General features: G+C 50.2%; 2 protein-coding genes across 2 annotated transcripts; one reads left to right on the top strand and one right to left on the bottom strand.

The window, feature by feature from the left end:
* The first annotated feature begins 837 nt into the window (after nt 1-837).
* On the top strand, nt 838-8309 carry MBD6 (methyl-CpG binding domain protein 6). The gene is made up of 13 exons (XM_080659780.1): nt 838-1106; nt 2114-2176; nt 2561-2697; nt 2992-3094; nt 3223-3385; nt 3568-4620; nt 4804-5465; nt 5733-5886; nt 6065-6234; nt 6340-6753; nt 6857-6909; nt 7135-7198; nt 7341-8309. Exons 3-13 carry the CDS (start codon nt 2585-2587, stop codon nt 7413-7415), a joined length of 3024 nt encoding a protein of 1007 aa, XP_080515906.1. The 5' UTR covers nt 838-1106; nt 2114-2176; nt 2561-2584; the 3' UTR covers nt 7416-8309.
* A 155-nt stretch (nt 8310-8464) lies between these two features.
* On the bottom strand, nt 8465-24984 carry DCTN2 (dynactin subunit 2). The gene is made up of 14 exons (XM_080659781.1): nt 24735-24984; nt 23788-23856; nt 14942-15038; nt 14706-14767; nt 14276-14374; nt 13872-14032; nt 13523-13673; nt 10996-11061; nt 10745-10783; nt 10488-10565; nt 10322-10393; nt 9974-10076; nt 9786-9877; nt 8465-8907 (listed from the first exon to the last, which is right to left on the bottom strand). The coding sequence occupies exons 1-14, from the start codon at nt 24768-24770 to the stop codon at nt 8821-8823; spliced, it is 1212 nt and encodes a 403-aa protein (XP_080515907.1). The 5' UTR covers nt 24771-24984; the 3' UTR covers nt 8465-8820.
* Between the last annotated feature and the right edge of the window lie 621 nt (nt 24985-25605).

Genomic DNA, 25605 nt, shown 5'->3' with positions numbered 1-25605 from the left:
CCAGGCCAGCCACTAATACCTCTGTGCCTCAACCTTCTTGTTTGAAGAAAAAAAGAGTTGTAAAGGTAAAATAAGACAACTATGAACTTGGAGGCAACTTGAACAAAAGTGAAAGGCACCATGCAAAATGCGCAATATTTTTCTTGTGCCATTAGGTAGAAAGCAGAGGCCATGTGGTGGCCTGTTACACATCCTGTCATACTTTCATGGGGACAGTGAGTTTGTCTAAGTAGAAACTGTCAGAAGGCCGGTGTGATCTGACAGTGACATGTCAGGCCTGCTCTGTTGCTCCATTTCTCCATTTCTCCATTTCCCCTCTGTAAACGGGGCTAGGGGTGGGTTGGACCAGATGCCCTCTCCTGGTTCAAAGACATGACCAGATTGTCAGTGACAGGCAGAGGTCATGTGACTTGACAGGCCGAGGTCGTGTAGTGACATGTTGACCTGGGGAGGTGGGTCAAGTCCCACCCAGCACATTACTCGGGAAGCCTCTGGGGCGGGGCAGGGCAAGTCGCGACTTTCATCTTTGGGGTCTGGCCCCTCCCGGACCTGGCATCCAGACTTCCCCCCAACAGATTGTGGGTTTGGAAAGGGCCCCTCCCCGGGGAAGGCTGGGATTGGCCACCAGTGGTCTGGGAAGAGGCTCAGATCCTTCCGCGGGGGGGCCGCGGGGGGTGTTTGTTCTCTTGGGGATTAATGGGGGGTTGTGGGGGAGGGGGGAGGCGCGCTCCCGCATGCGCACTGCAGCCCCTCCTGTTGGCTCGTCGTTGTCCGCTGGGCGGGGGCCCGGCCCCGCCCCTCTCCCGTCCGGGCAGCGGCGGCGGCGGCGGCGGCTGCGGCGGTGGCGGCGGCAGCGACGGCGGCGGCAGCAGCCTGCGCGGTGCCTTCTGGGAACGGAATCCCCAGGGCTGCCCCTGGCCCCCATGGCGCATGCGCGGGAGGCCGCTCGGTGATCCGCGGCGGCGGCGGCGGCGGCAGCGCTTCCTGCTAGGACCGGCTGGGGCCGTACCGGAGGCTCGGGCTCCACCGACCCTCCTCCCACTCCCTCCCACTCACCCTCTGGGCCGCAACTGCGCAGGGCGGGGCCGGCCGAACCATGGGCCGCGGTGAGTGCAGGGCCCGGCCCCCCCATTCCGCCCCTCCCCCTCCCCTCCCCTCAAGTCCCTACCCTCTGCCCCCTCCGCGTCCTCTCGGCCCCTTTTCCTGGCCTCATCCTCACTCCCCGCCCTCACCTGCCCCCACCGTTTCCCTCTCTTAACTGCTTGACTTTTGCCTTCTTCACCTCCCTCCCCTCAGTGCTTTGCCCACCCTCCGCCCGCCTTCTCCCCAAGTTCCTTCCTACTTCGTGCGCCTTCCCCTCCTCCCCAAGCTAAGGGAAGCAGGCTGGGTGACAGGGCGCCTTGTTATGAGAGGGAAAGTTTTGAAGCCACCAGTGTGAGGTAGGAGCGATGGTGAGGTTGGGGAGATACTTGCAGGTTTGAGGGGCGGCCCCACATATTAGAGAAGAATCCCTGTTGGAGCCAATTTGAAGTTTGTGGATAGGAGGTGCTGAATCCCTTGCCTTAGGCTTGGAAGGAAATCAGGAGCTTCTCAGGATCCCGGGAGAAGACAGAGCTGTGATTCCAACCTTTCTTAAGACCCAAATGAACCAGATCAGCAATGGTGGGGGCGAGTTCTATTCGTACCACCCGAACAAGCAGTTGGGCAGCAATGGTCTGGTGACCTGTGGGGCAATCTGTACCTTTTATATGATCTTCCTGGGGGGTGGGTGGGAACAGCAGGGGCTAGACTCTCTGAGAAACTTCCTACTGGCCTGGCATTAAGGGAATTTGCCCACACTCCTGGATGAAGTCTTCTGTCTCTGACCGGACAAAAGGACCCTGCTCTTTATATGTCTAGGGATTGGGCTGTGATTTCTTGGTCCCTGGGAGTTGAGGCTTTGACCTAGGGACTGCATATGTAAAAGGTTGTTTGTGGACTCAACCAGCAGATCCCTGAGAGTTTTATGGGCACTTACTTCATTAAGGATCTTTTCCTTGAGAGTATCTTGAACTGTTGTGCTCTCTTGAGTTGGGCAGATTCCTGACAGTCCCTTCTCTCTCCTGTCTTGCAGGTGTGGGCTAAGCCGGCCGCCCGGCTTTAGACTGGACCCCACAATGTTTGCAGAGATGTTCAGGTAGCCATGGTGGTGGGATGTCAAAGGGTTCCCCCTCATTCTCTCACCCAGCTCTCTAGGCAGGGGTCCTCAAACTTTTTAAACAGGGGGCCAGTTCACTGTCCCTCAGACCGTTGGAGGGCCAGACTATAGTTTAAAAAAAAACACTATGAACAAATTCCTATGCGCATTGCGGGCCCGGGACAAGTCGGCTGCTAAGCAGGACAGGCAACCGCACCCGCCGGACCTGATAAATGTCCTCGGTGGGCCGCATGTGGCCCCCGGGCCGTAGTTTGAGGACCCCTGCTCTAGGGTCTCCCTACAACCTTTGTCTTCCTGAAGTACTCCCTCAGGTACCCAGCCCAGTTTAATCCTCCTAATGCCCATGGATGTCTATGTTATCAGGCACGTGGGAGCTGATTACACACAATGAATGGGGGCAATGAGAGCAGTGGAGCAGACAGACCTGGGGGCCCTGTGGCCACATCTGTCCCCATCGGCTGGCAGCGCTGTGTTCGTGAGGGTGCTGTGCTCTATATCAGGTATAGATTCTCAGAGTTCCCTGAATTCTATCCCAGGCCCTTCAGTTGCCCGATTTCTGTCTCCCACCCTACCTCTCAAAGCTCAGATCTCTGGTACCCTGTTGCGCTCCTGTTGCTCCTTCCTTCCTCAGCCTTTTTGCTGTCTCTTTGAATCTACTCTCCCTCTCTGTCTCTTCCCATATTCCTTACCCTCTGCCCTTCCTAGGAAAGTATTTGACTAAGGAACTGTCATTGAGGAGTGTCTCCTTATTCAGTGTCAACTAACCCCATACTCTCTGACCCTTCCTCTCCCAGCCCAAGTGGCACAGAGCTGTCTTCCTTGGAGCAAACCCGGAGCTACCTCCTCAGCGATGGGACCTGCAAGTGCGGTCTGGAGTGTCCACTCAATGTCCCCAAGGTCAGAGTGATGAGGGGTGCCAGAGAGTACAGGGATAAACCTAGAGACAATGCAAATCACTGCCTATGGTAGCCTTTGTCACAGATTCCATCCCCTCAGGGTCCCTGTCCATGCCTTCTACCTCACAGGTTTTCAACTTTGACCCTTTGGCCCCGGTGACCCCGGGTGGGGCTGGGGTGGGGCCAGCATCAGAGGAAGACATGACCAAGCTGTGCAACCATCGAAGGAAAGCCGTTGCCATGGCAACCTTATACCGCAGCATGGAGACCACCTGCTCACACTCTTCTCCTGGTGAGTCTTCTCTACTTTATAGAAGAAAACTGAGGACAACTTAAAGGGCCTGGAAGAGGAATGATGGGAAGAGCTTAATGGGAGGGATCAAGAAGGATGGCGTGGAGAGCGGCTTGGTGAAAGGAGGGCACAGGGAGGTTGGGAATTTTTGAGGCTAACCCATAATTTCTCATTTATTGCAGGAGAGGGAGCGAGCCCCCAAATGTTCCACACTGTGTCCCCAGGGCCCCCCTCTACCCGCCCTCCCTGTAGAGTCCCTCCTACAACTCCACTTAATGGGGGTCCTGGCTCCCTTCCCCCAGAACCATCCTCAGTTCCACAGGCCTTCCCCCCTCTAGCAGGCCCTGGGGGGCTCTTCCCACCGCCAAGGCTTCCTGATCCAGTCCCCTCTGGAGGCAGCAGCAGTCCCTGTTTCCTCCCAAGGGGCAATGCTCCCTCTCCAGCTCCACCTCCTCCACCTGCCATTAGCCTCAATGCCCCCTCATACAACTGGGGAGCACCCCTCCGATCCAGCCTGGTGCCCCCTGACTTGGGCTCTCTTCCAGCTCCTCATGCTTCCTCCTCGCCACCTTCAGATCCTCCTCTCTTCCACTGTAGTGATGCCTTAACACCCCCTCCTTTGCCCCCAAGCAATAATCTCCCTGCTCCCCGTGGTCCCCCTGGTCCTTCCACTCAACCACCAGTGTCTTCAGCCACTATGCACCTGCCCCTGGTCCTGGGACCCCAGGGAGGGGCCCCCATGGTGGAAGGCCCTGGGGCACCACCCTTCCTTGCTAGCAGCCTACTCTCTGCAGCAGCCAAGGCACAGCGTCCTCCCCACCCCCCTCCCAGCACTTTACAGGGCCAAAGGCCCTGTGCCCCAGCACCCTCAGCTTCCCACTCATCATCACCCCGTCCCACTCAGCGCCGTCCCCGCAGACCCCCAACTGTATTGCGATTGCTAGAAGGGGGAGGCCCTCAAGTCCCTAGACGGAGCCGTCCTCGTGCCCCTGTTCCTGTGCCCCAATCTTTTTCTCTCCCTGAGCCATCCCAACCTATTCTCCCTTCTGTGCTGTCCCTTCTGGGACTCCCCACCCCTGGCTCTTCCCACTCTGATGGAAGCTTTAACCTTTTGGGGTCAGATGCACACCTTCCTCCTCCCCCAACCCTCTCCTCAGGGAGCCCTCCCCAGCCTAGGCACCCCATCCTTTCCTCCCTGCCTGGGACCTCCAGTGGCAGCCTCAGCAGTGTGCCAGGTATGTAACTGAATGAGTGTGGTAGAGCCCTTCCTCCCCTGAGGTGGAAAGAGGCAGCCAAGGCATCTAGGGGAGAGTTTAGAACTCTTTGGCAGTTTTCTGGGTTGGGGACAGGGAGGTTGGGCTCTTTGAACACTGGGATAAAGAGTCTCCTTTGAGCTGAATTTTTCTTTTCCTTTGCAGGTGCCTCTGCCCCACCAGCTGCCTCCAAAGCCCCCCTAATTCCCAGCCCTGTACTTCAAAGCCCATCGGAAGGACTGGGGATGGGGGCGAGCACCACCTGCCCTCTGCCTCCCCTGGCTGGTGGGGAGGCTTTCCCTTTTCCCAGCCCTGAGCAGGGCCTGGCACTGAGTGGAGCTGGCTTCCCAGGGATGCTAGGAGCCTTGCCTCTCCCTCTGAGTCTGGGGCAGCCTCCACCTTCTCCATTACTCAGCCACAGTTTATTTGGCATGCTGGCTGGGGGAGGGGGACAACCGCCCCCTGAGTCCCTGCTACCCCCACCAGGGGGACCTGGCCCTCCTCTAGCCCCAGGCGAGCCCGAAGGGCCTTCACTTTTGGTGGCTTCCCTGCTTCCACCACCCCCTTCAGACCTCCTTCCACCCCCTTCTGCACCTCCTAGCAACCTCCTAGCCTCTTTCCTGCCTCTGTTGGCCCTGGGCCCCACAGCTGGGGATGGGGAAGGATCTGCAGAGGGAGCTGGAGGTCCAAGTGGGGAGACATTTTCAGGTTTAGGAGACCTGCCCCCGCTACTGTTTCCCCCACTTTCAGCCCCCCCTACCCTCATAGCTTTAAATTCTGCGCTGCTGGCTGCCAGCCTGGATCCCCCCTCTGGGACGTCCCCTCAGGTGAGGATAGGGGGTGATTGGGTGGGACAGAACAAGAGGTAGAATCAGAGATGGGAGCTGGGAATAAAAGGCTTTCCGGTTTCTGTTGAGCTCTTCCTCAGGGCCTTTGGGGCTTAGTGCTTGGCTAAGGGTAGGATAGCTGTACGAACTGGGTCTATATTTAATAAGTGTGGCCTACTTCATGTGAGGCTTCAGATTGTATATGTGAAAGTACTAAAAACATATGGACTACTTTACACATGTATTATAAGCATTCTTTCTCCTTAGCCCTGTGTCCTGAGTGCCCCCCAACCTGGACCACCTACCTCCAGTGTCACCACGGCAACTACTGACCTGGGAGCCTCCTCTCTGGGCAAGGCCCCCTCCAACTCAGGGAGACCCCCCCAACTCCTTAGCCCTCTGCTGAGTGCCAGCCTGCTGGGTAAGTCTGAGGGCAGACTCTGGTATGAAAGAGAAGAAAAAAAGCAACAAAAATTGGGAGGTGCAGGTGGATGAACTGGGGAAGAAAGTCTTTGACCACTGGGTAAAGCCTAAGAGAATAGAATTGGTTCAACTTAATTGGTTTGCCTAGGGAGACCCCTGACTTTATAATTCAACAGGTGATCTGTCTTCGCTGACCAGCAGCCCTGGAGCCCTCCCCAGCCTGTTGCAGCCTCCTGGCTCTCTTCTCTCTGGCCAGTTGGGGTTGCAGCTCCTCCCTGGGGGGGGAGCTCCTCCACCCCTCTCAGAGGCTTCTAGTCCCTTAGCCTGCCTGCTACAAAGTCTCCAGGTGAGGGTTTAGGGGTATGTTTGTCATGAGTTTTTTCCCAAACTGGAAATAAGCATTCTGAGTTACAAAGCAGACTGACTTGAGATTTTATTTTTTTGCCTGTAGATCCCTCCAGAGCAGCCAGAAGCCCCCTGTCTGCCCCCTGAGAGCCCCACCTCAGCCCTGGAACCAGAGCCTGCTCGGCCTCCCCTCAGTGCCTTAGCCCCACCCCATAGTTCTCCCGACCCCCCAGTCCCTGAGCTGCTCACTGGGAGGGGGTCAGGGAAACGGGGCCGGAGGGGAGGAGGGGGACATAGGGGCATTAATGGTGAGGCCAGGCCAGGCCGGGGTCGAAAGCCTGGCAGCCGGCGGGAACCTGGCCGATTAGCCCTCAAGTGGGGGGCACGTGGAGGCTTCAATGGACAAATGGAACGGTCCCCAAAAAGGACCCACCATTGGCAGCATAATGGGGAACTGGCTGAAGGGGGTGCTGAGCCCAAGGATCCATCCCCTCCTGGGCCCCATTCTGAGGACCTTAAGGTGAGTGCAGTGATGGAGGTCTGGCTGAAGGGCTCTGAGGAACGGCTGTAGCCATGCTGCCTTTTCTTAACTTTCCCTACACACACAGTCCATCTTTTCTCAGGTGCCTCCAGGGGTAGTCAGAAAGTCTCGTCGAGGCCGGAGGAGAAAATACAAGTGAGTATTTGGGCCCACCACAATCTTGGCCTTTCCTCACTTGCTGGGTTTGTAGAAATGACTAAGAGAAGTAGCTTGGTTTTCAAAAGGGCAAATACTTAAATTTGAGTATGAATAAGGATACTATGCCTTTACTGTCCAAATGTAGAAAGTTTCCCACCCAAACTCTGAAATTCACCTGGTGCTTGGGGAGGTGTTCCTGATCATCTGTGCCCCTTATTGCAGCCCTACCCGGAACAGCAATATCTCCCGCCAGGATGTTACCTTGGACCCCAGCCCCACAACCCGAGTAAGTGTGTACCAGTGGGTGGGAGGGGACGTGTAAGGGATGAGGCAGGAGGAAAAAATGGTTAAAGGGAGTGGGGAGAAAATAAAAGACTTCTTGATACCTAACTGTTAGATCACTTCTTTTGACTTCCCCTCTTGTATAGGCGGCTGTCCCTCTGCCTCCCCGGGCCCGCCCTGGCCGTCCTGCCAAAAACAAGAGGAGGAAACTGGCCCCATAGCAGCCATACCTGGAGCTGGATCTGACCCTGATTGGGGAAAGCTGAGTGCTGAGCCTTGGGAGCCCCTGCCAGCCACCTGCACCTGTGGACAGTGGGTGGGGGCACTACTCCCCACTCAGAGCACAAATGCAAGCCCTTCCCCTACAATCCCATCCTGAGCCATTGCAGGGGGTAGGGAAGCTCTGCCCCTCCCCCCAAAGCCATGTCACTGAAAAGGCCTTGGGGGAGGGTAATATGGCCCGCTCCCCACCAGGCTAAGGGGAATACCCCCTTCCCCAGGTCTTTTATTTGTTTAAGTTATTTTTGCACAAATGACTCTTTTATATTTAATTCGACTTCATTGCCTCCCTTCTTGAAGCCAACAGGCTCAGTTTACAAACCTGTGAGCTACTGTTGGCTGCTGTCCTCCTTCCCAGTGAAAGGTACAAAGCAATAAGCATCATGCATCCTCCCCTCACCTCTCCAACACCCCTCTGTCTCTGGCTCAGGTTGCTCAAAGCACAGATCCTCTCTTACCCCTGTCCCCAGGTTTGAAACACATAGCCTCATTTCAAGGTGTAGCCAGCTTCCATCCTCTGGGATAAAAAAAAGGGGTAAGGGGGCAACGAGAGCCCTCTGGGACTCTCCCCCCATACACACTACACTGCCCCTTCCCCCCCACCCCCTTCAAAATGCTCAGAGACGTTGTGATGATGCGACTGAGGATTATGCAACGTGGTCCAACCGGAGCGGCCAGCATGACCAGCTGTCCAGGGGCTGCCTCCTGCCTTTTCTTTTGTAAAGACAAGACCCTTGGGAGTTTTAATTCTGTTTTGTACTTGCCCTGTGGGGCCTCCACTGCTTTTCTATGGGAGATACTCTTAATTTAACAGATGAGAATATTTTGAAACTCTGGCTCTGACTCTGTACTCATTTTTTCCTTAGTTCTTTGGTATGAACGGGGTTACAATTTAACTCCCTCTCCTGTAGTAGATAGAAAGTAGCTTAGCCTGCCTATTATGCCATGAATGTCTCAGTGCTGCCTCTTCCCCAGGAAACACAGCAGAGGCCACAGAGTACAACAGCATTTAATGGTCAGAAACAGTTGTACAGCGTTTCAATCAGCCACAGAAACTGTGCTGCAGGACAAAACCCAATCCTTCCCACACAGGACAAAGCAGTATTGGACATGAGCTGGCATGTAGCTGGGCCCAAGGCCTGAGGGGAGACCACCATCTAATATCCCCAGCTACCACTCTAGTCATCAGAGGAGGGGTATAAACCCCACATGCAAGAAGAACCATTTGTTCCCAGTGTCAAATGGGATGGGGATGCAAGAGTTATAGTTAAGGGGAAACCCTATGTAATCTGTTAACGTAGTTCAAAGGGGTAGGTATTATCCCTATTCTCCATCTCCCAAAGGGGCTCACTTTCCCAGTTTCTTCATCCGTTCATCAATGTTGGCAAAATTCCCCTCAACTGTGGACAGGTTTTCACGCATGGTTGTCTGTACCTAGAAAGTGATAGAGATGTTTTATTCTTTGTCAATTCCAGGTGCTTACCTAGCTGAGGACCTAAAAAAATTCTCTTAGGACAAAATGAAATGGAAACACAGCTTATGAGCCTCAGAGCAGGGAGGTTATAGCAGCAGTTTTCAAACTACTCTTGGAGTACCAAGGACCTAGGTCAGGGTCTGCCAAGCAGACAGGATTCTTAAGAGGACCAAATAAAACTTTGTTGAAATAGGGGTTCACTGATTGAAAGTTAGAAAATTGCTCCAAAGGAAGAACATTATACCAAGTAAATTTTTTCACTTGTTTTTATGGTCCTGTGATGCTGGTCTCAACTTTAATGCTCCTCCTCCCCCCAGCACTGAAAACTGTGTCTCAACAGAAACCAAGGACTCATTATGTGCTGGACACTGCTAAAGAATGAAGGAAGAAGGTGAAACTCACTGCTCAGAGTCAGAAAAGAAGTGGCAAAACCAGGTTGGAGCCTAGCTCCTGACTTGAAAGCCCATATTCCTTCCAATGTACTATGCTCAGGAGTACCTGGATGAGGACCCAGAGAGGGTAAAGCTAAGCTGAGACTACAGAGGGAAAGGGTAGGTTTCAGAGGAAAAGGTGTTTACTGAACTAACAATTCACCCATGTTATTTAACCTAGTCCACATAACTCTGAAATGGGTATAATTTTCCAGCGGGCAAGACAGAAGTTCATAGGCTAAGTAAGTTTCCACAACCACTAAAAAGCAGTATGAAGATTCAAACCAAGCCCCTGCTACAAACGATGCCACCAAAGGGGCTAAGGCAGAAAACACTCTGAGATAAAGCTAGAGAATCTGGTCTGTGTGTCTGAAGAAGGGAGGCAACAAACCAATAACAGGACAGACCTGGGTCAAGAGGGTGGTGTTGTCCTTGAGAGAACTAGCGATCATCTGCTGTGTGGTGTCCAAGTGTGTCAGGAGCTGACCAAACTGCATGGCTATAAAAGAAAAGTATGGGGGAGGTTAGAATGCAAGACAAGAGGAAAGGGAATAGAAATTGCCTACTTTCCAATTCCTCTGGACACCCCTCCCACCTTGCTCATGCAGCTGCTTGATGGTGACAAGTCTCTGCACCAGCTCAGGAAGGGTGGAGGCGATGGGGCTCCAGCGCTGTATGGTTTCATATAGCTGGTGCACCTGGAGGGACAGGACAGGGCCCAGAGGAGTTGGCCTACTTGTCAGTGAAGTACACATGGACTTTACTAAGGTGGGACAAGGTTAACTAGGTGGGGACAGGGCAAAGCACCACCCTGACTTTCTCAGTTGGCACGGGTTTATAAAGACAGGGACCTGAGGATTCACTGCTCATTACCACCAGGATGACTCAGAGAACATAAGGAAGCAGGAAAGGGTAGATAGATGGGGAAAGATGTCTTCCTGACCTTGCTTTGTGTATCTGCGTCCTCTACAGAAGCTTTATGCTTGGCAATCTCATTCACCTTTCCCAGGACACTCTGCAAACACAGATTTTAAGGCTGATAGGTAAGTGCATCCAGGGCTTCCAAAGTCCCAAGTGATCTGTAATCCACTTTGTCCTCCACTTAATACCTGTAGCCGAGCCTCCACTTGGTCCAAAACTGCAAGGTCCAAGGCGCTCACCTTTGCCTGCAACAGCTCTACAGTCTCCTGGGGGAGGGGGTTGGGACAATTTTCATAAAGGGGGAAAGATCAGACTAGGGAGAGGCCACCCAATATTCCACTGGGAGTAATTAATATATAGATGTAGACCTCAAAATAATTCTCCAAGCAACCCGATCCCAACATCCCCTCGTAACCCAAACACTCCAGTTCTTTTTTACACTCACTGTAAGGCAGGCTCCCTGCAGACCTGCAGAAAGGGGATTCTGGTGGGGAAAAGGAGGAAAGAAATCAGTGATTCTACTATCTCCATATGATTACCCTTTCCCCATCCTTCCTGTCATAGCTGGAAGCCCGTTGGCTGATCCTAGAACTGAAGCCCTTTCCTGACTCCTCCCAGGATTCTGTGGAATGCTGTGGACCTCAGGCTGAGGGTATAGAATGTGAGGATAAGACTAAGAATAGGAGAGCACCTGACCTGAGCATCCTGATTACAGCGTACAGTTGCTTCCAGCTCTGTCAGGCGCTTCTCAAGTTCTGCAACCTAGGGGGAGAAAGGAGGTGAGATTTGCCATCACCTCTCTGCTGCTGCAGTGAGAGGTAAGATCCTGTTATTCTCTGCTTGTCTGCTTGCAAGTCCCCTCTGCTCTCCCCTCTACCAAGGGATGCCTTTCCAAGGAACATATACCCCTAGTCATAATCTTAAAATCTCAACTGAAAGTAGATGGGTGAGGGGAACATGAAGAATGAGACATCAAGATCAGAAGTGCCCTAGCTGGTTTGGCTCAGTGGATAGAGCGTCAGCCTGTGGACTGAAGGGTCCCAGGTTTGATTCCAGTCAAGGGCACATGCCTGGGTTGTAAGGCTTGATCCCCAGTGAGGGGCATGCAATCAATGGTTCTCTCTCATTATTGATGTTTCTATCTCTCCCTCTCTCTTCCTCTCTGAAATCAATAAAAATCCTATCTAATAAAAGAGTAATATGCAAATTAACCATCACTCCACTACACCCACAAGCCACGCCCACCAGCCAATCAGGAGTGAATATACAAATAAACCCAACCAAGATGGCTACGGCCACAGAGAGCAGGAGGGAGGCTTGGGTTTCCCCGGCAATGGAGGAAGCCAACCTTTCCGCCTGCACTTGCTGGCCTAGGCCTCCACTCAAGGCTACAAAGTTTCAATGATAGAAGATACATAAACCCAAACAGAAACACCAGCAGCCACGGAGCTAGAAAGAGCAGGAGGCTAGGGTTGCCCGTGGCGATGGAGGAAGCCAAGCTTTCCGCACACCCTGGCCGGCCCAGGCCTCACTTAGGCTACAAAGTTTCAATTATAGAAGATACATAAATCCCAATAGAAATGGCTGCCACACTGCCAAAACCAGTTTGGCTCAGTGGAAGAGCGTCAGCCTGTGGACTGAAAGGTCCCAGGTTCGATTCCGGTCAAGGGCATGTAACTTGGTTGCGGGCACATCCCCAGTAGGAGGTGTGCAAGAGGCAGCTGATCGATGTTTCTGACTATCACTCTTCCTTCCTCTCTGTAAAAAATCAATAAAATATATTAAAAAAAAAAAGAAAAAGAAATGGCTGCCACCACGGAGCAAGCAGAAGGCTTGGCTCCGCTCCAGGCTACAAAGTTTCAATTGTAGAAGATAAATAAACTCCAGATACCAGGGCCTCCACTTGGGTCGCCAGGGGGCGTGGCTAGCCTGCAAACCACCACAGGCCCCTCGCCCAGGCCACCCCACGCCCCAAGGGAACCTGCACCCTGATCCAGAACACCCTTCAGGGCAAACCAGCTGGCCCCCACCTGTGCACCAGGCCTCTATCCTATCTAATAAAAGAGTAATATGCAGATTGACCATCACTCCAACACACAAGATGGCTGCCCCCATGTGGTCAAAGATCCGTCCCCCCCGCCAAAACCGGTTTGGCTCAGTGGATAGAGCGTCAGCCTGTGGACTGAAGGGTCCCGGGTTCGATTCTGGTCAAGGGCATGTGCATTGGTTGCGGGCACATCCCCAGTGGGAGGTGTGCAGGAGGCAGCTGATCGATGTTTCTCTCTCATCGATGTTTCTAGCTCTCTATCCCTCTCCCTTCCTCTCTGTAAAGTATCAATAAAATATATTTAAAAAAAAAAAAAGATCCTTCCCCCATGTGGACACAAGATGGCCACTACAAGATGGTCAGCAAGGGAGGGCAGTTGGGAGGGACCAGGCCAGCAGGGGAGGGCAGCTGGGAGGGACCAGGCCTGCAAGGGAGGGCAGTTGGGGGCGATCAAGCCTGCAGGGGACGGCAGTTGGGGGGGACCCAGGCCTGCAAGGGAGGGCAGTTAGGGGCAAACAGGCTGGCAGGGGAACAGTTAGGCATCAATCAGGCTGGCAGGGGAGTGGTTAGGGGGTGATCAGGCTGGCAGGCAGAAGTGGTTAGGGGCAATCAGGAAGGCAGGCAGGCGAGCAGTTGGGAGCCAGCAGTCCTGGATTTTCAGAGGGATGTCCGACTGCCCATTTAGGCCCGATCCCACCAGGATCGGGCTTAAACGGGCAGTCGGACATCCTCGAGGGGTCCCAGATTGGAGAGGGTGCAGGCTGAGCTGAGGGACACACCCCCTTACCCCCCCCCCGCCCCCGTGCACGAATTTCGTGCACCGGGCCTCTAGTATATTTAAAAAAAAAAAAAAAGATGAGAACCGCCCTAGCTGGTTTCGCTTAGTGGATAGAGCGTCGGCCTGCGGACTTAAAGGTTCTAGGTTAGATTCCCGTCAAGGGCACATGCCCGGGGTTGTGGGCTCAATCCCCACTAGGAAGCATATAGGAAGCAGCCATTTGATTCGCTCCCATTTCTATCTCTTCCTCTCTGAAATAAAAAATATATATATTTTTAAAAAAGATCAGAAGCACCCTCCCCAGAACTGATCCCTTGAGGAAGGCAGGAAAGTCTCTAGGGCCACATCTCCCCTGCCTTCCCCTTGGGCCCCCAACCAACACTACATACAATACTTACTTTGGCAGCTTGAGAGAACTTGTCTTGCTCAGGCCTCGAATGTAGTTCGTAAGTGACAAGGCTGCTATCTGGGGGGGTCCCACTTGTGGTTTTTCCCCCTGAACCAGCCCCTTTGCTGTTCTTTGTTGCCTCCAGTTGTAGTAGTAGGCGCCTAGGTCAGAAGACCAAGTAATAATATCATGACTTGAAGGATGCAGGCCAGCCCAGCCACTCTTTCTTATTCTACCTCAGAGTAGTCAGCATTAAGGAACCGCTAGGCCACCTCTTCCCTTAATAGCCCTGTCACTACCTGGCTGAGTCCCTCTACACCCCAATTAGCAATGATTTCTCAACCAAGTAGAACACCCACTTAGCCAGAGCTCCATCAGGGTCAGTAAGGTTGATCGCTGCATCTGGTCCCAGCAGCTTCTCCAGATGGGAAGCAACCAGCTGCTGCTTCAGGGCTGCCAGCTGTTTAGCCAACACCACGGGGGTCAGCTTCTCCTCAGTGGCTGACTCCTTCACTGTTGTCTGGTATGAAAAGCAGACAGTTGAAGGGTGGCAAGAGTGAACTAAGGAAAAAAAAAAGGGTCAAGACCCAGCTGTGGCTGGAAGTCACCTATAGCACTGAATACAGATTTGTATATATTCCTAAACTCTGAAAACCTCAGCCCCCTGGATCCAGGAGCGTAGGGAATCTTTCTCCTCCTGCTGGGAGGTCCTCCTCTGTTATATAAATCATAGCAGAGAGGGGAGAAGATAGTTTATAGTTACCTTGATTTTCTCAACTTCAGTTGTCAGCTCTTGGACCTCATGCAATAGTCGCTGGTACTTTTGCTGGGGTGTCTCCTTCACTCCCAGGCCCTCTCCAAGCTAGAGAGCAAGCACAAAAGGTGATGTTATACCTCCCACTACAGGGAACCTCAAGAATTTATCCAAATCCTGGGCTTGAATTGTAAGGGTATTACATCCAACTCAGAATCTACTACTCTACTGAACTGAGATAGCTGGAGGCCTGGAGACTCTCCAGAGCAAACAGCAGAGGAATAAAGCATCCTCAAATGCATCCTGCTTGATTCCTCTTTCCCCATCCCCTCTGGTTGGGGACCCCCAACCAGATAGAAACTCAGAATCTGATGGTATCCCTTGATCTCCTACTAGAGAGGATCACTGTACCTTTCCCATCAACACACACACAACAAACCATCTCATATTCTCCGGATTCATATCCTGTCCTCTTGGTTTTTCCAATACGATCTGAGAAATCTGTCAACAAAACAAGATGAAATTGAGGGTCTGATCTAAGCCCAAGGCAGTCATGCTCTCAGGTGACAATGAAGGCTTCTACCAGGGATCTCTATGAGGGACCCTTTCCCAAAGTAAAAGGCACTAAGGCCTGAGGACAGACTTCCCCCCAGCCAATTTACAGCCCAGTCTCACCAAGTCCCTTTGTCCCCACTCTCTTGTCTTTGAACTTGTCATAGGCAGCATTAGGATTGACAATGATGTGCTCTACACTTGTGCTCGTCAGTTCCTCCTGCAGAAATAGGTAGTTCAGGTGCTGGGCAGTCTCATTCACACTCTAGAACTTCCCCCCAAAAATCCCCTATATATAAGTAGACTGGCTCCTACTTTCCAAGCTGCCGACCCAGGCTCGACCTAGGAAACGGAAGCTTCCTGGTAAATTGTAGTCTCAGTTGTATAAACATTAACACCCTGATTCAACTGGGAACAGAGGAAGCATAGCCTCTCCACTCCCCCGCCCCAGCCAACTGGGCCCTCCCAGTTTTTTGGCACATACCATGCATTCAGGGTAAGAAATGAACCTGACCTCTTTTAACCTTTACTTTTTACCAAAAGTAAATTTCCTTGCTGCTGAGGAAGTCCATTTTCAAGCTAACTTCCATTCTTGCTAGAGGAAAAGAGGTGGAATAACAGAAAATCAAGCTACCAACTCTAAGGGTAAATATTAGAACTTGAATATGCTGCTGAAGGGAAGACATCAGCTCTTTGATAGAAAAAGAAGGTTGGCTGACAAAGGGCCTGACCAAAAGTTCTGTTTCTAAGCTGCCATGAAGTCAGGGAATTCAGGGGAAGAGAGACAGGCAAGAACTCACTGTATTATGTTTTAAGGGGCATCTTAGAAGCAGCAAGCAGAAGCAGTATCTGCTTGCCAAGAATACCTATGGGCAAAGGCCATAGACAAGTCCTGAAATGGAGATAACCCAGCATCTATTCCAAGAGAAGCCCCAGCTCTAGCCCCCCCTTGACCTCTCTGCTGGCTCTTAAGCACTGAAGCTACCCCATCAACGGGGGACATGGCAAAGAAAGGGAATGAGATTTTACTCTAGAAATTGAGGCAGAGAGGTTCCCTCCTTACTGGTTATCTACTGGCTGTTCAAATTCCAATAACTACACCAAGACTGGGCACTCAGACTGCATGTCTGTCCTTCAATTGTCAGCAGTCTGACAGCGCTCACTACATTACTGAAGCGGTGGGGACGGGGAGACTCAGGAGTCCTTTTGGCGGGGGGGGGGGGGGGTGCTACCTCCACCTTCTACAGAAGGAAGACAAAGTAAGTCTTCTTTTCTTTAACTGGAATAATGGTTCTCAACCCTGGCTGCACAACAGAATCACTTAGAAAATATTAGGCCCTGGCCTAGAGCATCATCCTGATACACCAAGGTTGAAGGTTTGATTCAAGGGTGAGGGTTTGATCCCTGGTCAGGGCATATACAAGAAACAACCAATGACTGCATAAATAAGTAGAACAATCATCTCTCTCTCTCAAACCAATTTTTTAAAACATTAGAAAGAAAAAGAGGCCTGGGCTCACCTCTGTATCTTCTGATTTATTGTTCTGGGGTAGGGCCAGTGCAGTAGGTCAGTTTAAAAGCTACTCAGGCGATTCTAATATTTCTAATATGCAGCCAGGACCCAGAATCTCTGCCTGTGGGTATTGAGGGGTGGGGGGATGATGGTGATAAAGAGACACTGATGGAGAAAAAGCAGCAGACAAAAGCTCCATCCTTCATCTCCCGTCTGCTATTAAAGAATCAGTGTGAGTGGCAGCTTTAAAAATAAGGGAAGAGAGGGGGTAAGGAGAAATTATCAACTTTGATATTTCCCTCTTCTTCAGGAAAGTGCTGGGCAGAGGGACAAGAGCTAAAGATTAAGGGAAAACAAAAGGGTTCAATGTCCCATATGCAAGGGCCTAGGGGAAAAAGACAACTGAGTCCTAAATTATTATCTCTTTAATCTCCTCTGAAATGTTACGGCCCGAATACCCACCAGCCAAAGAACTGTGTGGTCTCTAGCCTCTATAAGTAAAGTGTCTGAGAAGGACCATGCTCAGGAAAGACAACCATCTTCTCTTAAAGTTGACACTCAGTAATATGACACTCCTCTTTGTGAGTGCCCTAATCAAGGCCAATGAAGTAGAAACCCATTAAAAAAATTCCTCTTAAAAAGAGGAATGGGAGATATAGTCTACAGACCAAAGAAAGAAATTATAGCTCCATTTTGTTAAACCCTTATTATGGGACAGGCACTGTGCAGAGAACCTACTTTCTTATTTACTTTCCTAAAAATAGGGAAGGGGTGGAGTAAGAAAAAAACTGTGAGTTTCAGAGGTTGTGGACAGTAAGAGGGATGGACAATGCTTTCACCTCACTATTCCTGATATAGAAGCATGTCCTGGGTCAGGAGGGCTGCCTGACACTGGCACCCCTGAGGAGCCCTCTGAGGGTGTGGCCCTGGAGACAGGTGCAGAACACTTTAGTCCTCCAGTGGCACCTACTCCACAGTGTCTCAGAGATCTGGGGGCATGAGTTGGGGGCAGTGTCATTACAGTGACTTGTGAGGTGGGAAAAGGTTGTCAGCTGGGGTGGGGCTGAATAGATGAAAGATTTGGTAGAGACAAAAGGACAGAAAAACAACTGCCCATCACAGCAAACCCCAGCAAAAAGCAGATGAAAGGTCAGGCTTCTTACCAGCTCCTTGTGGTTTCCCCAGAGGTGAGAAAATCAAGAGTTAAAAGGAAAGGGAGTGGGGAAATGGGGGTGAGGGAGGGGGAAAAAAAAAGACAAAATTGTTATTAGCAAATTGTCACATGCACTACATGACAGTCTTCAAACACACTGCACCACAGGGCCCAGGGGAGCCTAGCAAAATTTGGGGGGCCAAGAAATTTCAGCTCGGGTTGTCACATACCCCCAAAAGAAAGAAGAGCTTGCGTCCCTTTCCTCTCTGGTGATGAGGATGTCATGAAGCTTTGCCAGTAACAGCAGCAATTCAGGATCATCTGAGAACTAGTAGTTAGATGTTGCAAGCTAGTGGCATGGAATAGGCAAGTGGGGGAAAAGAAGGCTGAGGTGGAGGGGAAGATGTAGAAATGGCAATGTGAAGCAGAGGCTATGGAGATTCTGAGGACCTGCACTGATTGAGGGTCCCTAATTCTCAAGGGAGGAGTTCATGGCTTAAGTCTTCCTATCCCTTGGTTTCTTTAGTGTAGAAGAATCAGACATCTGGATGACTGAATCAGTCACAATGAGAGTGCTCATGTGGGTCGTCTGGTATAATTTTAGGTTTAACAGAATAAAATATGTCAGGTACAGATGGTTAGGGAAATACGAAGCACCTAATTGAAGCCCCATTCTCTTTCTCTGCTGCTAAATGACACAGGGCAGATCCTGGTCCCTCCTGTAGTCCGTTTTTGATTACTTCTTGAGTGATGGGTAGCTCACCCTGCAGCTTGGAGGGATCCAGAGCAATTCTGCCATGATGTGCTAGCACAAAGAGTGCAGAGGACACCAAGATTCACAGCTACCAGCCCATGTGCAGAACAGGTTTCTTCAACCCTCTATTCACAAGATTCACAGGGGTTAGAGGGTAGACAAAGGGGAAAGGTGGGAGTATTTAAAAGAGGCCTTATTTTAGTCCAGGCCACATAGATAAGAATCTCATTTCCAGGCAAGACTGGTAAAGAACTACCAGGAAGGGGAATCTAGCTGTACACCCTGCCTCTCCAGGAGCTGTACTGACGGGTAGATAGAAGTGCGGAGGGTCAAATGCTTCCTGCTCCAGAGATTTCAGCTAAATATACCTGAACCTCAACCTCTCCACTGCCTGTCTGTTGCCAGGGTCCACCCTAGCAAAGACTCCTCTCTGAGCTCAGGGTAGAGGTGAACCTGGGTCCTGTGGTCTAGGCTGCGATGTCTCTACGGAGTGGGTGTATGCACTCACATTTGCACGCATGCAAAATGAGGGGAGGCACACATACTACACATTTCTCTTAATTGCCCCACCAAGCTAAAATCAGTTTGGGAGAAACTCAAGGAGAAATAGAGGACAATGGGCCATAAGTCAAGTTCAAATCATGAAGAACAATCAGAATGGGGGAGGACAGAAAAATCAAAGAAAAGGAAAATGGCATATTAGTTTGCAAACAATATATGCCACTTCCAGATCTGTTCTATGAGGAATGATGAGATTTTAAGTATAATTCCTGTAACCTGGAATAGTAACCGTCACCATGAAAACCTACTACACTCAGCCACCGTGATTGGAAAATTCTAAGTGCCCTGATACCAGGTACTAGCTTACCTGGTACATGATTCCCAATCTCTCTCACTAATGAACTCCCAGACTCCCCAGAGCTGTTTGGCTAAACGGCTGTGCCTAGAGGCAAAACCTGAGGTTCTATATCAGATAGGGGGAGAGGCCTCTGCTGCTCTCTGAGCCTGTTCAGGCTCTATGCCAACACTGCAGCCAGAGGGACTTTGGAACCATGAAGACAAGGAGCATGGATAGTACTGTAGAATAAAACTGTCCAGGATGGACCAACGTAGTGCTGAGCAACCATCCATTTCTAAAGGAGGGGTACAGAAACAGAAAGACTCATGAAAACACAAATAATCCAAGTTACCTTAAAATTAGCATATAATACCCCTTTTTCCTATCCAATTTACCTTTCTCTAAGGGCTCAGCACAGAATATTAAAATGAGTTTTCCAGGCATAATCCACATACAGCTAAGAAGTGAGGGCTGTGGCTGTTCCCCTTGTTCTTCATCCCTGTTTGGAATAGCTTAGTCATTCCTTTTCTCTTAATTCCATTTCAGTCTGAGAAAGGCAACCCCCTTCTAACTCTAGCTCCTAAATGCCTTATGTGCCAAAGCATTCCTAGCCTCCATGTTTCTATCCCATCCTCCATTGGACAGTTTTATTCTGCAGACCTCCCAAGAGGAAGAGACAATGATTCATGGGTCATCATTGTGCTTCTAATCCTTGATTTTTGATCTTTAAACATAAGGCCAGCAGGCCCCTTAGTGACCAGCTAGGGACTCATTAGAATTTAAATTAGCTATAACAATAGCACAGTGACAGAGCATTGCATGCGAGATGGCAGATGAAAAAAACATGCAGAGAAGAAGCATCGAATGGTCTTACTTGTGCAAACTAGTGTCCAGGCAAAGTGGTGAGGAGGGAGGATGGGGGAAGCATCAGGAAAAACTCAGGTAAGTTCAAGTGCGCCAACAGTCAATGAACACAATCAAGCATACTCTATGATACCCCAAACTGTAAGGAAGAGAACCTACTATTTGTCATTTCAGGCTGGTGCAGTGTCCAGCAGTACCTACCCTTTGGAAAACTGAAGCCTCTGCCAGGCCCCCCCACAAACTTTGGCAGGTCACTTTTCCCCCCTTTCACATGGCATGGAGAATAGCTATGGCATAAAGGGAGAAACCAAATCCTACTTCCAGTGAGGTTTTCTAAATTCACTCCCCTTGGCTGGCTGGCATGGCTCAGTGGTTGAGTGTCAACTTATGAACACAGGAGGTCATAGTTTGATTCCTGGTCAGGCACATGCCTGGGTTGCAGGCTTGATCCCCAGTGGAGGGCATACAGGAGGCAGCTGATGGATGAGTCTCCCTCGTCATTCATGTTTCTCTCTCTCTCTCTCTCCCTCTCCCTTCCTCTCTGAAATCAATAAAAATATATTCCAAAAAAAAAATAAATTTACTCTCTTTGTTCCAGCAATTCAAAAGTCATGAGCAGAATGCCTCACAAACCCAAGGCAGGCTATGGGCCCAGGAGAGATAGAATTCCAGATGGGAATTAGCTTTTTGGACAAGACATTTTAAGAAAAGTTTCCAAACAAACCCATCACCCCAATAAACCCAAGACTGTCTGAAATGCAGAGAGGAGATCCTCCCAGATTGAGGAAGATGGGGCTAGCTATCCTGTAGTTTTCTGGCACATTCATTTGAGAATACTTTACTTCCTACTAAAATCATTTTTAAAGGGATAGTAGGAAATTCAGGATCATCTTTACCAAAATTAAAACCCATGGCCTGGCCGGCATGGCTCAGTGGTTGAGCATCGACCTAGGAGCCAGGAGGTCACAACTTCGGTTCCCTGTCAGGTCATATGCCTGGGTTGTGGGCTCTATCCCCAGTGGAGTGTGTGCAGGAGGCAGCCAATCAGTGATGCTCTGTCATCATTGATGTTTCTATGTCTCTCTTCCTCTCCCTTCCTCTCTGAAATCAATAAAAATATATTTAAAAAACAAACAAAAAAACAAAACCTTCTACTACTGCCCTAGAATTGTAAAACTTTTATGTTTAAATTAAACAAGCAATTACAATCTTGAAATATTACAGGACATTATTTCCTTAGGCAGCCCCATTTTTTTCTACAGTGGAGCAAACAGAGGAAGGAGGTTAAAAGACAGGGAGGATCAACCCTCTCTGACTATTCCTTTTTATTGATTTCAGAGAGGAAGGGAGAGGAAGACAGATAGAGAGAAACATTGATGATGAGAGAGAATCATTGATCAGCTGCCTCCTGCACACCCCTTACTGGAGATTGAGCCCGAAACTTGGGCAAGTGCTCTTGACCAAAATCGAAACCAGACACTTCAGTCCACAGGCCTGAACCAGCTAGATTCACTGAGCCAAACCAGCTAGGGCTGATTATTCCTTCCAATAAAAATCTGGAGATGCCCAAAAGGTTCCATTTGAAACTGGTCATGTTGGTTGTCTCCAGGGAAGGGAACTGAATGGTGCAGACAGTGGTGGGAAGAGAAACTTTTGTTCTATGTGTATATATAACCTATTTTAAAAACCAATAAAATTAAAGTTGAAGGTTAACAAAAACCTCATGGTTCAGTCACAATAATGGTAATATGCACTGTCACCTGTGCTAGGTCTTAGGAGGGTAGATGAGGAGGTAGGCCACTGGTGAGAATCCAAGTCTCATGGACATGAGGTTTCTGGATTATCTAAGTACCACACACTGCTCCTCAAGTTGCACATTTACGTCAGTATTAAGAGCAGTGGCAGAGCCGTTACTCAGCTGACTTCCCGAAAGCTGCCCTCCTAAGGCCCACAGGGAAATGCAGGAGCCAAAGACATTAGCTGACATCAGGCAACATCTCAGTAGCCACCCCCCAGGCTCCTATAGTAAAGGTCTCCCCATCCTTCTCACTCCTCCCTAGTGAGAGTTATTTAGCTGGGGCTTAAATGATGGAATATTCACCATCCAGATCCTATACACTTCTATACCGCATCCTAAGCAATGTGCCACAAGAAAAGAATACTTATGGTACCCTCTCTCCCCATTAGATGTTACTAAAATATACTGTTCAGGCTCATCAGGGAGAAACAGCCAATCAGGGCTCCACATTCAGGTTCTTCCATGCCTGGAATGGGTGTCATCTTCTTTTTATTAAGAGATATCCCATTACCTTCAAAAGGAAAATTACAATGTGTTTTTTGGTTTGGAAAGGGGCTACCTGTTTGCATCAAAGTCAGTGACAAAGGGACAAAGTTCCATTCATTATCTCACCATGAAGGCTTGATGTTTTACAGGTAGAGGCCTAGGCCAGAGTTGAGCAGTATTTGAACTGTGGCAGTAGAGTGAAGCCTTCAGCATACACACTCCTGCCCTGTGAGGTCAGAGACAGCTTCCTAATAGTATACCTCTTGGAGTGACAGGTGCATATTTAGGTGCCTAAGCAATGACGTCTACATTATTTCCAGATACTCAGTCTTGGGGGACAGACTAACATGCCAGCAAGTACAGAAGCCACAATAACACTGAGAGAGGGGACAGGGAAGGTGTTCCCCACAAAGCAGGAACCACTTCCACATAGGGGAAATCAAATAAGGAATAAGTGAGTACGCCAAGCCATACATTATAAGCCAGCAACCAGCATTCTCCAGAACTAACAGCCCCACAGACATAGCCACAGGACTTACAGACACACACACTGAGCCTGTTCCCGCTAACTCTTGGTCACAACTTTATTGAGATCTCACAGCATCCACGTGACCCTAGCCCAGCTCTCTTTAGAAATAATAGAACCTAAAACACATCCTGTAAGATGTGTTTTACACGGTAACAAATTTGTTACACGGTAACAAATCTCTGTTCCACTTTGCACTTAGATACAGAATTTTCACTATGTTGATTTCTATTCACTCAATTTTGTTTTTTCTTGTTTCCTGTATGTATCCTAACCTCCCCCATTAGTCTGGGCGACTCTTGAGAGCAAGTGCATTTCTTCCTTGCAGTGTACCAAAAATAAAAATAAACACCTAATGAACCAATTCAATAAACAATGCTAAGTGGTTCCCCTCATTAAAATGTGTCCACAGCTAATTCCTTCCTCCTGAGTTCTTCTTGGATTTGAAAGTGCTACAGGGCCTCTCCTCTACCGATATAAAAAGATTTATTTTCTTCCTCAAATTTGTTTTGCTCTGACCAGGTCCCTTATCTTTCTTCAGCCTCCAAATAATTTTCTTACTCTTTGCCCAACAGATACTGGACAGTCATATAAAAGGGTATTCCTCTCTACTTCAAAGTCTAGCTCTTGGTAGGATACTAATGAACACATATTGAGTGAAATATTTTATGAACTAGAAGGCCTACACCTAACCTTAAGCAGTTTATAAAAGCTCAAGCTTCATGATTCATTACCATGGAATAGCACGCAGGGGACTTAGGAGTCACTAGCCCCAAACCTAAATGTTTTGAGATATTTCAATTTTATTTCAAGGGCCAAGGATCAGATCTTGTTAGGTGAAATTCCACTGACCTGACTCTCCTTCCTGGTATTGCTCACTGGTAGCAGCGAGCCCGCCAAGGCCTTGCAACCAACACACCACCCAGGCTGGGTTGGCATACCCGCTTATTGCGGTGGCTCCCCAGGAGAGAAAGGGCCTGCCTTGGGGGGAGAGAGGTCAGAGTCCAGAGGAGTCCTGAGGCAGCACATAGTCTTACCGCATCAAACTCTGCTTGGTCATCCTCAGGTAGGTCGCTGGTTTCATAAACATCTGGCTCGTTCCTGGCCTGCAGGTAAAAGCAGTGACCACCTGACTTCATTACACAGCATCCACCAACACCCCTGACCCTATTCCATTTGAACAAGTTAACAGAGAAGGCAGGCTGTGATGCCAGAATCCTGTCCCTTCTCTTCCACCTGCCCAGTTAACTGCAGTTCCCATGTCTTAGAGGGATTGGGGTGACAGTGGGCACAATTGGGACTTGATGGTAAATGGTGAGTGTAAGTGATGATCAAGACGTTACCCTGAATCTGAAAGGGCATGGTTCCTTGGCAATCGTTATGTCATCAGTAGGAAAAGGGCTGTCCTCGATTTAGGTCCTGTACACCACTCCCCTGGCACAAGGGTTGAGAGTGACTCAGGACCTTAGTACTCAAGGTCCTGTGACCCATCCCCAACCCGAGAATGCAGGCAGGGCAGCACAAAAGAGGGTACATGCCCGCACGTGCGGGGGACAGAGTTCTCCATCCAGCACAAGGGTTCTGCCACGGTAACCTGTTCCTTGGCAGGATGAAGACCATCACTAAGTGGCCTGATATGTGTGTCTGGGTGGGCCTGGGAGGCTCATGGGAAGATTTGGGGAGACACGGGTGGTGTTGACACGGGTGGTACAAACACTCGGGCCAAGTGGTAAGGGCCCGGAGACGATTTCTGGGCCGAGAAACCGGCGGCTGCCGGAAGAGGGACCTGGTAGGCCGACCTAGGCCTGGCCCAGTCAGATCAGAGGAAGCCGGAAGGTGCTGCGGCTCGTCCGGAGCGAGCGGCGGGAGCCCTGGGAGTGGTGCAGGGGCTGCAGACGGGAAGGGTCACAGGTTGGTGCCCGTTGGGGGTCCTTAGGAGATCGGGGGCGCGGTTCTAGGGAGCCGAGGCCGGCCCTGTACTCACAATGCCGGGAAGGTCGGCGTATTTAGGGTCCGCCATGGCGGCGGCGAGGCGGGTTTGGGGGACCGGGGCCTCGGCGAAGCCGGGGCCGGAGTTCGGGTAGGGGAGAGGCTGGGTCCGGGTCCTGGGCTAAGGCGGCGGCAGAGGGAGTGGCGGAGGAGGCGGAGGAGTAGGAAGTCTCGCGACAGCTGTAGCACAGGAGGATAAAGCAAAAGTCGCGAGAACAGCCCGCTACCACACCCCTGTAGAGTCCGGGGTTGGCGAGAACGAGGCCAGGGATGAGGTAATGGCGGGGGACGCTGACTGGGATTATGGGATATGTAGTCTTGGCCCACTGGGGCTTTGGCGGGCGATGACAGTAACGCGCTTTTTATTTCATCCAACCTATTTTCTTTAGCTTTTACATCAAGCCTGTGAAAGAGCTTTTCTAATTCCCGTTTTTCAGATCAATAAGTTTGGACTGCCCAGAAATTAAATGACTAGATAAAAATAATACAACTAGGCATGTTGTGACACAGCCAGGACTCCAAAAACAAAGATAACAAATAAACTTTAATAAAGGCTCAGTCTTGTTGGGAATGAAAAAGGTAACTAATCTTCCCAATTTAGGACTGTCATAAAATACAGGAAGCCTCCTTAAATTTGAAATATACAATAAATAGGCTTTTAAAAAATGTTTTTATTTTTTTCAGAGAGGAAAGGAGAGGGAGAGAGAGATAGAAACATCAATAATGAGAGAGAATCATTGAAGGCTGCCTCCTGCACACCCCCACTGGGGATGGACCCTGCAACCCTGGCATGTGCCCTGACCAGGAATCAAACTGCAACCGCCTTGTTCATAGGTCAAAGCTCAACCACTGAGCCACACCCTAAC

The sequence above is a fragment of the Plecotus auritus genome, assembly GCF_963455305.1.
Source record: "Plecotus auritus genome assembly, chromosome: 3".
Lineage (NCBI taxonomy): Eukaryota > Metazoa > Chordata > Mammalia > Chiroptera > Vespertilionidae > Plecotus > Plecotus auritus.
This window is presented reverse-complemented; position numbering and strand designations above follow the sequence as displayed.

Coding starts and splice junctions, on each gene's coding strand:
- MBD6 (XM_080659780.1), top strand. CDS start 2,585: ATGAATGGGGGCAATGAGAGCAGTGGAGCAGACAGACCTGGGGGCCCT. Junction 5,887..6,064: donor GCTGAGTGCCAGCCTGCTGG/GTAAGTCTGAGG, acceptor ATAATTCAACAG/GTGATCTGTCTTCGCTGACC. Junction 6,235..6,339: donor GCCTGCTACAAAGTCTCCAG/GTGAGGGTTTAG, acceptor TTTTGCCTGTAG/ATCCCTCCAGAGCAGCCAGA.
- DCTN2 (XM_080659781.1), bottom strand. CDS start 24,770: ATGGCGGACCCTAAATACGCCGACCTTCCCGGCATT. Junction 10,077..10,321: donor ACGCAGATACACAAAGCAAG/GTCAGGAAGACA, acceptor CTGTCCCTCCAG/GTGCACCAGCTATATGAAAC. Junction 9,878..9,973: donor CAAGCAGCTGCATGAGCAAG/GTGGGAGGGGTG, acceptor TTTCTTTTATAG/CCATGCAGTTTGGTCAGCTC.